Below are 13,617 nucleotides of genomic sequence, written 5' to 3' on the forward strand. Positions count from 1 at the left end.
AAGAACTGTTTGGATGAAAGCAACAGGCTTAATATACTTACTGTAGCTTCTGTTTGTTATTTCGTCTGCTGCGGACACCGGAGGGGAGTTCACCGGTGCGGTAGGAGGAGGGGGTGTAGTATGGGGAGATGGTTGTTCCACCGGTTGGGTAGCAGCATGGTGAGGATTTCTTACACCGTTGCTGGTATAATCATGACGGTGCACTATACATGAAATATGAAGATAAATGTATTGTTTGAAATAAGTATAGTTATAATTATAATTTCTTACATCAGGTCTGTCTGAAAACAAATTTAGTACCAAACAGAAACAGTTTCTTTCTTACCATATTTGATATTAAAAACGACCGTGAAATTTCTTACATTGGAAGTCAAATAAAAACAATTGGATATAACTCTTGATGTGTTGATGTTGTTGTTCATTATGTCGTGATTTTGTTGCATGTATTTTGTTTTATGGTTGCTATTTCTTTAATCTAATGTGGATGTCTTGTTGTTATTGATACATGTTATTTTAAGCTGTTTTCAGTGATATATACAATATCAAAACAATACTTTTAGTAAATATGCTGACAGTATTGCTATACTGCTGTGTGTGATGACATCATTACAACGCATCCGGGGTCTCCTGTCAAGCACCTGATGACATTTCATACCGTAAACAGGATATTTGATTAAGAGAGGACAGCTTTAATTAGATGCAATGTCCAGGCTCCTAAAATATCGTATCTGTATATATATATACCGAGGCTTACCGTCATCACAAAATCAAAACAGTCACATTCAAACTCAAAACGTTACAAGGAAAGAAAACTCAAATCCCTCAGGATTTACATTACCTTGTCCGGTTTCTTGGAATGTAAACATTGAAGTCATGGCGTAATCACACAACATAACAAGATATTGCTGATCGAAGGCAAATTAGAGGGAAAGCCCCGGATGTTGTAGCATGTTATGATTTTTCTTGCGCTCTCGTTAGCAATTTTTAGCCACTTAAAATGTCTTTAACAACTTAAATGAATGGGGTAAGTGAATGGGGTAAGAAACCTCAGTCTTAACTACTTGGGGGACACTTTAAGAATCAAGAGAATTTAACACGAGGATACATATAGGTCTGTCTTACTATTCTACTTTAGCTGCTTGATGAGTACATTCGTAAGTTCATATCCACGATAAAACTGGAAAACGAATCACGGTCCTTTTAAGACTGTATGTCATCTCGGATGATGACGTGAGACCATGTACTGCATCCCTACTCTTCACTGTAGAGGTGAATGTAGTATGTTCTATGCTCGTTGCAATAAAAACATGTTGCACTCAGTTCTTTGTGTCTCGGATAAGTTGTTCGTTGCAATGTATAAATGTACTTAACAAACACGAACTATACTGTATATTATAGGCAACATCCAGTGGCGTAGCTAGGATTTTTTGAGAGGGGGGGCCATGGGGGCCTGTTCTTTCTAGTGGGGGGGCCGGAGGTTACTATCTAAGGGGAGCGCCACCATGGTTGGCGCGGAGCGTACAGAGAAAATTTGAGATTTCAGCACCCCCCAGATCGCAGGAGATGGCACCTGTGAGGCAAAATAGCAACCAAAAAGATGTGCAACTTTGGTAACAGAAATGCAAAAAAAGTTTTTTCTCTTTCATGCTGACTGGCCTTGCCAACTCAACCAGACTTTTAACTTGAGGGAAGTTGGCATCATTTGCAGGAATTTCAGAATTCCCAATATTTTATATCTCTACCAGTAGTGGAAAATCCTGTTTCGACAGTTTCGTGGCCATAAAAAAGTTGTTTTGTGGAATATTCAATGACATATATTCATTTGACTCGAGGCAATATATGAATACCTGCAGGGGCGGCGATCTGTTTCAAATATTGGGGTTGGGGGGACATCTGCTTGGATGCAGGCGAATTACTGTCAAAGCGGAGCGCCACCATTGGTTGGCGCGCAGCGTACAAGAAAATTTCTGGTTTTGATAGCCCCCCAGATGACCGGAAATGGCACTTCTCGGGCTTGAAAATGACCAACCAGATGTACACTTTTGCCTGAGAACCAAGTTTTCCTAATAGTTTTTTTTTCATTCATAACCTTTTGTCAAGATTGTCACCAGTCACACATCATGTTCGACCTCATTGCATTTGTAGGTAATTCTACGTAACGCCCCACAATACCCGTCAGCCCCACTTTTCAAGGTTTTAAGCCCATTATTTGTTCAGAATTTGAATAATAAATTCACTTCAAAACATACCCATAATGTTGCACTAAATTTCATCTATGGACAACCAATATAGAAAACCCCCCTCAACCACTAACAGACCGGTCAAAATTGTACGAGTGTAGAGGGAAGTATACTATGATGAAGAATGTTGGTCAAGGGATTTTCGAAATTTCAGACACAGTTAAATTATTGGTGTACAAATATTAAAACCTCTTATAACGGCTACTATAAAACTTCGATATCATAGAAAATACCAAAAATATATGCTCGAGGGGGAGGGCGGTCTCCACCCCTTCACCCCCCCCCCTCCCTTGGCTACGCACCTGCGGTTAGAAATCTTGTAGGAAACAGGCCAAATGGAAACCCAGTGAACCCATATCGATGTGGATCCTATGTATGATTGTACGTACTTACACTCATACACAAGATGCAAACCAAATTTCATTACGGATGCGGTCCGTCTAGCTATTCATTTCGAGAAAAAAAGTAAAAACTACTTTCGGTCATATATAGTAACAAATTGTGACACGTTTAGACAGGCGCTTTGCGAGGAATTTGCCAAGGGAGGGGCAAAGCTTGTACCCAGACTTTCTAAGCGTAGCGCCACCATAAGTTGGCGCGAAGCGCAAAAGAAAATTTTGGCCGAAAATGCCTCCCAGATCGCTGGAAATGGCACTTCCCAGGCCTTGTAAGTTGCATCTAAGCATTTTCTATTTTGAAATTACTAGCGATATCATAAAAAAATACAAAACATATGCTTAAAAAAAAACTATGCCACCAAATATTGGGGGGATATAAGATACTATATCCCCCACCTAAAATATTGGGGGGACATGTCCCCCCGTCCCCCCCCCCCCCATGATCGCCGCCCATGAATACCTGATACCTCGGCTCAGAACAAACGGAGCCAATCTTTTGATAGATTGTTGCGCTAGGTGGAAGCACTGAACATATTTTCAGCAGATATCGCTATCACGCAGCACAACAAGGTTCGTGGTGTATGGTCGCAATCGTCGCATCGACCATTGCCATGCCATGCTGTGTGACCATTCTCATGATTACTACAGATATTGTATTATTCTTATTCTGCCAGATGCAGACGAGAAAATTGTGTAACTCTATTTCCCAAATTATTGAACAAAAAATATTAGCGAATCGCACTGATGAGTGTTTTTTTTTACCCCATTCCCAGTGGGGGGGCCAGTGGGGGGGGGGCCAGCCGATTTCATGGGGGGCCTCGGCCCCCCAGGCCCCCCCCCCGTAGCTACGCCACTGGCAACATCGTAGTATCACCCCCTCAATTTACATTTCTTTGTGATAATTCTTCAGAACTCTCATTCAATAAAAGAATTCTAACCGCAAAATCGACCCCGTTTTACTGATGACGTAATAATCTGATTCATAGTGCCAGTCATACTCATGTGGTCACGGTCCCAACGTAAGTTTACCGTGAGACTGGGAGTGTATTAATTCGTACTCAGGGTCCTGTCTTATTAACTTTACTTGATAAGGCCATAACGCCATTATATAACCCAAGTACAGAATCACACGTGATCCTAGTCGAGAATCTATTTCTTTTATGAGACTATTTTGTAACTTCTAAGCAGCTATGAGGTGTTCACATTCTAAGATACGGCAATCTATTTTTGTTATCTCAACAAACCAAACTATATTTTCAGTGACTGATTGCTCAGGAAACTACTCATTACTTCAAAGCTAATCAGCTGTTTCGAGTTTTTATCCCTCCCGGCGTGTAGTTTGTGACATAGTTTCGTCGAGACACCGTCTAGCTTAGTCAAATTTATCATTAACCAGATCTTGACCATTACAACGCGAAACCTGTCAAATAGGAACTTTTTAATTATATACCGCCCACTTAGTTTGCTTTTAAAAGCAGTTTGTTGGTAAATTTATCGGATGTTGTTTGAAGGTAAAATCCTGTACCAATATATTTCATAAGCTTCAGAACTCAAGCTTCACTTGAAATACCGGAGTTATAGTCGAACGTTGAAGTTATCAAATATGTTTTTTAATATGATTAATACTAGTATGAGGGGTGTCTGTGTGACGAAATCCATGAAAAATCAGATCTAGACGAGAGAATTGCTGATTTCTCAGTATTCTCTACATAATTCGAAAATAATATTCCAAAAATGGTTCAACTGTCACCCTTTGGTCTTTGGTGTACCTTTACCATTAACATATTAAGTAATAAACTTTAACACTTTATTCATCGGACTAACTGTACTCCATTTAATCGATAGTCATATCTATTAGATTTATAAGCATGAGCTTTATTAACTTCTGTCCGTTTACCCTTAGTCTACGCCTATCATTTGATCAATCAATAATTATCTTGAGTTTAAGTGACTTGCACAAACCAGAAGTCTAATTGTTCTTAAGAGATACGAGCCTGATACTTATATCCATTGCTGCTTTGTCTGCAAATATGATAGAAAACAACATTTCGATGTACCTTGTAACCTTTGGTAAACTTCACAATCAAATTTCGTTCATTATTATTATCTATTTATTAATCAAGTTATCGCTGAATGTTTACATTTCTACACATTTACTGCTTCATATGTATACAAGCGGATATTCAACTTCCTGTCTACAATCATTGTTCTCTGTTTTTATTTTGGTTTCTACTGAAAATCCGTTTCATATTTTGTTCATGCGTTTGCCTCAAATTTCTATATTTGGTTGCACAATCCTGAGTAGTGTATATACTTACACGCAATCTCGCTTTCCAGACGATCACCATTAGGGACAGTGTAACCATGCGCACGTGAGTCCAACACAGGCAATTCGTCATCTCCTGCCCCGTTCATACTGATCTTGTCGTGTCGAGTTCTATGGAAATATAATATGGTTATACAATCAAAATGCTGTTATGAATAGTGCAATATCGCAAATTAAATATGCGACATAGATTGGTTTGACAGAGATCACGTCATGTAAAGGATCGGATATGACGTATGATAGAGGATCGGATATGACGTAGTTTGATGATAGAGAATTGTTTGTGACGTTGTTTGATGATAGAGGATCGGATGTGACGCAGTTTGATGATAGAGGATCGGGGGTAACGTTGTTTTGATGATAGAGGATCGGATGTGACGTAGTTTGATGATAGAGAATCGTTTGTGAGGTTGTTTGATGATAGAGGATCGGATGTGACGCAGTTTGATGATATAGGATCGTATGTGACGTAGTTTGATGATAGAGGATCGGATGTGACGTTGTTTGATGATAGAGGATCGGATGTGGCGTAGTTTGATGATATAGGATCACATGTGACGTAGTTTGATAATAGATGATCGGATGTGACGTAGTTTGATGATAGTTTTAATAAAACTTCGAAACTCTAGAAATAATAAACCTCCCTGCGGGATCGAAACGTCCAGCCCTCTAACTGCAATATGCTAACTATACATTTGAATACGATATCTTGAATGTTCATTTTATTTGTTAACATCAATATGTATGAATAGGATGAAAAACTACTGCCAGTCAGTGGCGGCGGAACCGGGGGGGCTTGGGGGGGCTCAGCCCCCCCAATGAAAAAGTTGAGGGGGCAAATGCATGATAAGCCCCCCCAATATTTACCAAGAGTCCGAAACGTGCATCTGCCAATTTTTCAATGCATACTTGTCGATCTGTCCGATGCACACGTATACTATATAGGTGTAATAATTTTAGTAATTGCTGGGGGACCCTCGGCCCGTCCCCTGGCTATAGACCACATTGTCACCCCAACCGCGTCTTCACGCCCCGTGAAAAGTGGAAGCAGTGAGTGTGAGTACCGGTAAGCGTAACACAACTTCGTCTTAGGCCAATGACTGCCTCATTTCAGCCAGTTCTCCAACATCCCCTTACTTAGTGGCGGAGCGTCCATATATACAGTCAGGGGGCGGATGCCCCCCCCCCCCCTGACGGACTCAAATGGACTGCTGGCGCCCTTTTCAGCTTTTCACTACTTTTTACTTATTTGCGATTATTGACTATTTTATTGCGCTCTCATATACTTATTGACATTTGTCATATTCTGTTGGTGTAATTTTCCGACAAAATGGCGACGACACCTTTTTATTCTCCGTTTATCTGCAAATTAGCAAGGCCCGGAAAGGGTCATTTCCTGCAATCTAGGGAGTATCTTTACTCAAAAATTTTCTGTACGCTCCGCGCCAACCTGTGGTGGCGCTCCGCTTAGATAGTGTCGAAAGCGCCCCTACAGACCATTCTTGCCCCCCCTGACCAATACCCCTAGCCCCGCCACTGCCCTTACCACACTCAAAAACGTCTTTGCGAGTACACTACGAGTAATAGCTACTCTCTTAAAACACCATCGAATATACAAATTACAATGATTTTACAGACTTTTACGTGCAATCTGAGAAATTGCAGGCTTGAGACCCATATGTTAGGGCTAGGTATTCGCAGCATAAAACACTCGGGAAGGGCCGTTTCCGGCCATCTGGGGGTTTGAAAAAACCCAAAATTTTCTTGTACGCTCCGCGCCAACCGATGCTGGCGCTCCGCTTAGATAGTCTCCACACATTAGCCCCCCCAATAATTTTTCCGTTCCGCCGCGCCTGCTGCCAGTCTCCACCGGATTTGAATCCGAGCACCCCGCTATATACGCGGACACCCTTACCAACTAGGCTATGGACGCTGATTGAATGTCCCGAGGTTCGAAACCGGTAAGGAAGGTCGTGATTCCATTGTAGGCATTTGCCATCTGTATCGAACAATACTATTTCTGTTTTGGTGACATATTTTGTCTTATACTCTAGAGATCAATCATGATGCTAAACAACTCGAAATCATTTGCAATTCCAAAAGCCGGATCTCGAAAGGAATACTTTGAACAGACACTGTTAAATGAAATAGAAATAAACGACAAAGACAAATTAATATATATATTTACTTGAAATTAAAGTTCACAAGTCACTGTAGTTTAAAACCCAAAACCCAAAATACTTTATATCAGAAACAGAAGAATTCAGACAGAGAAATTATTTTTTGAATATTTATTCCCCCTTCTTGTCTTTCATGAATCCACAAAAGCGTTTACTCTTGGAAGGGAGAGGTGCAAAGTCGAGACAAAAAAAGCACGCCATCACCTTTCAACCTTTCAACAGCGACAACAAGGTCAAGTTTTATTACCAAATAGTTTACTTGTAGCTTTATAACCACTTGTTCCATTATTAAAACAAGAGTCAACATATCCCATCATTTCAGTCTATGCAAAGTTTATAACAAGAGAGTTTCCATCGAATTTATTGTAAGGATAAGATGAACTGATCATACGGTCATTTGATTAGAAAAGTGTTTACGCCTGTCACAACTAAAACGTTTGTCATAAGAGAGAAGGAATATGGCTCCCTTAATTGAAGATGTATTGGTGAAACCCTCAGATACAAATCAAACATTAACTTGAAGACATCGAAGGTTTATTGAATTGAATTTAAGACAGCCTAATCCCGACAGCTGGCCTATACTGTTCCTTGATCTGACATTATATATAATGAATACTGGTTACATATCTTCGTACGAATTCAACGTATCGCAGAATAAACTTTGATAACATGTTTATTCTCTAAATATTTACGGCAAGAGAGATAAACCACACTGTTTTTGAGATGGGTTTGTGTTCGTGTAGGCTTGGTTTCCCAGGAGATCGTTTACTCTTAACGACCGTCCATATTGACTCCACATCTTTGATTCACCGTGGTTTGGTATTCAAAATTATTTCTCTGGAATAACTAGCACTTCATATTATTGCTAGACTTTCAGTGGCAGGACAGTAGATGCCTGAGCATTCGAAACGAACTTCACATGGGCTGACAACCAAAGAAAAAACCGTAATTGAATGATATACCCGTGTTCAAATGTTCACACAATCCGTATTAAAGAAAAGCATGTTTACGGTCTATTTTCATTCCAAAGATCAAGTAATAAAATTAAAACAAGTTAAATACTTCAGCAAAATGATTGTTATACTCAATTTAATAGATAGTAATATCTAATAGATTTATAATCGTGAGCTTTATTAACTTCTGTCCGTTTATCCTTAGTCTGCGCCTTTCATTTGATCAAATCTAATGATTAATCTAATAATTATCTTGAGTTTAAATGACTTGCACAAACCAGAAGTCTAATTGTTCTAAAGAGATTCGAGACTGATAATTATATCCATTGCTGTTTTGTCTGCAAATATCATAGAACACAACATTTCAATGTACCTTGTAACCTTTTGGTAAACTTCACAATCAAATTTCGTTCATTATTATTATGTATTTATTTCTCAAGTTATCGTCGAGTGTTTACATTCCTACACATTTACTGCTTCATATGTTTACAAGCGGCTATTCAAGCAAAAAGACACGCTGACTTCCTGTCCACAATCATTGTTCCATTTTTATTACAACCACTACTACTACTACAGCAAACAAAATAGGCTGGTATCACGTTTAACCTGTACTTCACATTTGTTATGATCGTTTCCAAGTTTGCAGAAGGAGGTTGTCCACTGCGCGGATATATGTCAGCTTTAGAGGAATTTGCCAGGGATATGTGTCCACGCAAAATGCACAGCAAAAATCACTGCATGGAAGCATGGAACTTTACAACGTATTCGAAGGAAAATCATTTTCACCTTTGTAAGTTGAAACATGGCCTAAGTAGAAGAAGAACCCGCACTGATAACCTAGCCAGAGTTGATGTGGGGGGGGGGGAGGCGTGAATGGTACCAGTCTTTGTAGTAATAACAAACCTTGTGAATCCCTGTAAACGAATATTGTTCGTCAGCAATTAAGGTGAGAAGGGGTGAAGGGTGAAGGAGCATGACACATATGATAAGGGTATGTGTAGAGTGCAACTGCCCTGGTACGGTAGGAAAATAATTACTGATTCTCTTCTTATAGCCAATTATAGATTTCAACTTCAAATCTCAACTCACAACCATGCATATATATCGTGCTGCACAATATATTTACGTTCAAGAGTTCACGTTATTCTCAGTGAAAATTTATCGTATAAGCAGCACAGCAGGTTACAATAAGGGCAATAGGTGTCCTTAATTATAACAAATTTAAGCAGTTTCTATTTAAAGAATGCGTTTCTCTCCGGTACGGTTTGAATGGGTGATATATAGGCTCCGCCAGCATTGATTAGTAATTGTTGGTAACATAGTTCACTGGTCACAGGATGTTCTTAATTAGGATTATTATTCAGCATCACGTTCAGTAACTGCTGACCATATTGTCATACATCTTCTGTCTCCGCTGATTGCATAGAGCGTCCTCGTCTGATTAAAGATTTTGTTGACACATTCCTCATTCTTAAAGGTCCATCTGAATGCCATAAGATGGTTGCATATTGCAGTTGGTGTGAGCAAGGGTGTAGGAGGGACCAGTGGCGTGCACATGACTTTAAAGGTGTGTTTTGAGAGATATTAAATCCCCAGACTGAGTTAGGTAGGGGCCAAACCTGTATGCCGGAAGAACCAGTGGCGATAAAGATGGGAGTGGCCGTTTATAGGTCGTTAACGCCGACCTTGATGTAGGGCGGTCTGCGGGTCCACCCCAAGAAAAACAATATCGTCAAATGGAGGATTTTGATGCTGATTTAGACAATACATTAGATCTACAATTAGCTCTAGATGCAAGCTGTCTGAATGTAAAAAATATCTCCAGTGAACAATCTCCCCGGCTTACAATGGAAAGTTGGGGCATTCCACTACTTCCTCCCATGCGCACGCCACTTGAAGGCACAAGTGTAATAAATTGTTCCAAGGTAATAACATTTGAAAGTACAAGTATTTAGATTTGATGACATTTAAGACACTTGATTACACATTAGCCTTCTACAAGAGACGTCGTCAAATTTAATTCAATCTCTCTGAGGAAGAGAGCATAAACGCAAACATCTAACTGCGCCGTAGTTTCGTGCACGTGTAAAAACCGTGTATCGGTGTGCCATGACTAGCCTAATGAGAAATACTTTTATTTCATAATCAACATACTCACCCTTCTTGAACACAAGAACAGAATTTTTGTTTGCGATTACGTGTCCATATATGTACAATATATGATCCTTGTCACGTTCAATGAAATATACACGATACACTCGCATGTGCACCAACTATATCCGGCAAATATTTGTGTTAATACTTCGACTATCATTCGACTCCCCTCCCCCTTCCCGCCTCCTCCTCCTCCTCACACACCCCTCGACCCTTTCTTCGTGCAGAATAATTTCGTCTTGAATGGTTATATCCAACATTAAATGGAAACAACCCATTATATTTGCCCCTTTTCGACTTTGAACTGTATGAGATCCCTTTTATTACTGGTGCTTTGGCCGAGTGAATACAGGCGGTGGTATTTGGAGCAATGAGGCAATCGGGATGTTCCGGGTTCGATACCCGGCCAGGTCATAGTAAGGTGGGTTTTACATCCAAGAGCAATCTACTGTTTTCCCATCTGATATGATTTTCTAAATTGTAAAGGATTCCAAATTTGAGTTAAAATGTTGAATTAGAAGCCACCCGACGTGTGAGTTGTAATCCATAAGCCTTTGCGGGCTTCTCCTACATATGTTGTCGCTTAAGCGTCGTTAAACTAACTGCTGATTATTTTTATTATTTTTTTTTATTGATTTAGAAATCTATTTAAGACTATAAAAGTGTCAGGCCCACCTCTAATGACATGCGTAATGAGGTAACATCATAGGACAAGACCTTATCTGTATTTAACACGAGAAGAAATAGACTGGAGAAGACATGAAAATGAAACTCAAGAAAATATACTTGATTGTTTGCCATGCATGAGAGGAATTATCTTTATAATCGTTGGTACATTTTCAAGCTTAAACATAATCGATCCCTAGCAACGAACACGATCCCAGCAACGAACACGATCCCCAAACGACGAACACGATCCCCAGAAACGATCACGATCCCGAGCGACCAACACTCAGTGATGCTTCTATTTTTAATTGAAACCTTCTTTTTGAACGAAATTGTCTCAAATTCGCGAACGTCATAGAATTCCCGAGTTAATCTGACTTCTAGGACAAAGTTAGAATCTTTCTAGTAAGCCTATACACCTCCACCGGTCTTTGCTTCCACCCATGCACCCCCAGTTCCACTCCATGACTACAGTAACTCCAACTGAATTCCAACCCAACCGAAAGGCCCATCCGCCCACACAACACTTCTTCCGTCAACTTTCTCGATCGTATACGAACGATTTTTAGTATTTAAAATGGGTTGTGCGCAAGCCCATATACAGCTAGTAGATTTACGTATTTTAACACTATCACTCGTAAAAGGTAAGAGATACCATAAAGAAGAATGGATTTCGTACTACAGTAAAGACTCTCTCAGGCTTAATGATAGGAAATAAATGATACTTGAAACAGGAACTTAACCATTTCAATTTAACGGGTGTGTAATAAAATAATTAAATGGATTGCTTCATTGTATACAGCTGTTAGTAACGGATACGTGAATGACGCATATCAAGGAACGTATATTACCTATATACTACTAAATATACTACTAAATACTACCATATACTACTATATACTACTTATACTACTAAATACTACCTACTACCCCCCCCCCCCCCCATCAAACTGGGCTCCTACGCCTATGGTGACTACTACATTGTTGGTCAGAACAGGTGAATTGTTACACAGACCAACTAAAACGCAGCTTTCGTGTTACAATTATAACAGTAATTTCTGGTAACTATTGTACTAGCAATCCTCTCGCTACATTGTTGCACGCTATTACAAAATCGTTAAGATTTACAAACAAACTTAAAAATCCAGTCCTTGCAATTCTCCGCTACATCAAAAATATTGTCAATTCGGTGCACGTACAGGTTTTGTATAGCATATTGTGCTGGAAGTTTTCCACGTATTTTGTTGTGTTTCCCTATCCACTTCCCCGTCCACCACATACAATCAAACGCCACGTCACGTGACCGCATAGCTGTTCGACATTAATTTTGTCTACACGTATACCACTGGAGTACAATTCGTTGATAAAAAGGTTTATATTGTACGTTTCAATTGTTTTGTTACGGTGATGGGATGTTCCTTACAATCAATAAGTGACACCTTGACCCTAGTTTCCTCCACTATCCCATTTTGATATTACTATGATAACATTATAGTGAAAATGTTTTCAAAAGTTATAAAAAACTCCGCCTATTAATATTTAATCACGACATAAGCTAGTTAACATCATCTTGATCGTGAGGAGAGAAATGTATCTTCCACTTTTGAGACCAGTGCAGAACCTAGTACCTTGACAAGTACCATAATAGGTTATAGTACTACCCAGTGGGATTACGTCAGATTTCGTTCCTTGAAAGATGCATTCCGTGTGTGGCAAACGGCTATTATCACACAAGAATTCTCTCATTGTGTTCCGTCAAATATTGTCAAACAAAATATAAACATAATGTTACCTATGTATGTGTTCTGTCAAATATACGTAGATATAAATGGACTTCCAGGGTGGAAGAGACCAATAATGCATTTAACTACATGTCGCTTATATAGTCATTTATTTGCATTTTGACTCATATTTCATAAGTCCAAAACGTTAATACAATGATAGAGAGATAGGGAGATTTAAACAAACATCGCAATGGGAAGTAAAATGTCGAAACCATTCATACTGTGATAGCAAATAGGTAGATAAAGGTAACCTATAATAACAAAACAAACTAATTAAAGTTCCAGAGTACGGTCTCCTGTTCGGTGTTACTTTGGTTGCGATCTTAGTTTTTTGTTTTTTAAGATATCAAATCATTGCTACTCACCAAAAGTCCCGCCGTAGATTCATCCAAACGATCTTCGCCTTTACCCAACCTACCAGAAAGCAAGTATGCGCGAGAAGAACTTACTTCCACAGTTACCCTGGCTTAAAAATAGATGTTGGTAATGATGTCTTCCTTTGAGAATAAGTGTTAGATTAGAAACCACCAATCAACGAAAGGAATGATATATTAACCACGAGTGGGCGAGTCAAACTTTGGCGTTGCCTCCCTAAAATCCATATCTCGTAGGACTATATATAGCCTACATTCATACATGCAATGCGGTTCAGTTTATGCGCTATGACCATGCACTTCAGCTGCTCGGTGCGTGCTCAGAGTCACGACTAGCCAATCAAACTGTCGTGACTTTGTTATGTAGTACCGATTTAAATAACCTGTGCGGGAAACAGAAGGCTGGTAATTAACAAAACTTCCTTCAAGTTATACTTATGAAGTTATGAACGGAAGGAACGGAACTTCAGCCTACACCTTATTCTGTCACCGTGTGGGCTAAGTGTTCAAAAATGTAAAGTTATAGGCCTTAGTATAAATGA

At 39.5% G+C, this 13,617-nt stretch overlaps 1 protein-coding gene across 2 annotated transcripts in view; it reads right to left on the bottom strand.

The window, feature by feature from the left end:
• The window catches only part of LOC139964843 (sodium-driven chloride bicarbonate exchanger-like), a 33,984-nt gene extending 20,666 nt beyond the window's left edge, over window positions 1–13,318 (bottom strand). For both annotated transcript variants that reach the window (XM_071966866.1, XM_071966864.1), the window contains exons 1-3: window positions 13,067–13,318; window positions 4,957–5,075; window positions 42–203 (exon numbers count right to left, since the gene is read on the bottom strand). In XM_071966866.1, the coding sequence (XP_071822967.1) occupies window positions 42–203; window positions 4,957–5,053 (259 nt within the window). In that variant the 5' untranslated portion in view covers window positions 5,054–5,075; window positions 13,067–13,318. The remainder of the gene's footprint in view (window positions 1–41; window positions 204–4,956; window positions 5,076–13,066) is intronic.
• Window positions 13,319–13,617: the final 299 nt, after the last annotated feature.

Source organism: Apostichopus japonicus, chromosome 23 (genome assembly GCF_037975245.1).
Source record: "Apostichopus japonicus isolate 1M-3 chromosome 23, ASM3797524v1, whole genome shotgun sequence".
NCBI lineage: Eukaryota > Metazoa > Echinodermata > Holothuroidea > Aspidochirotida > Stichopodidae > Apostichopus > Apostichopus japonicus.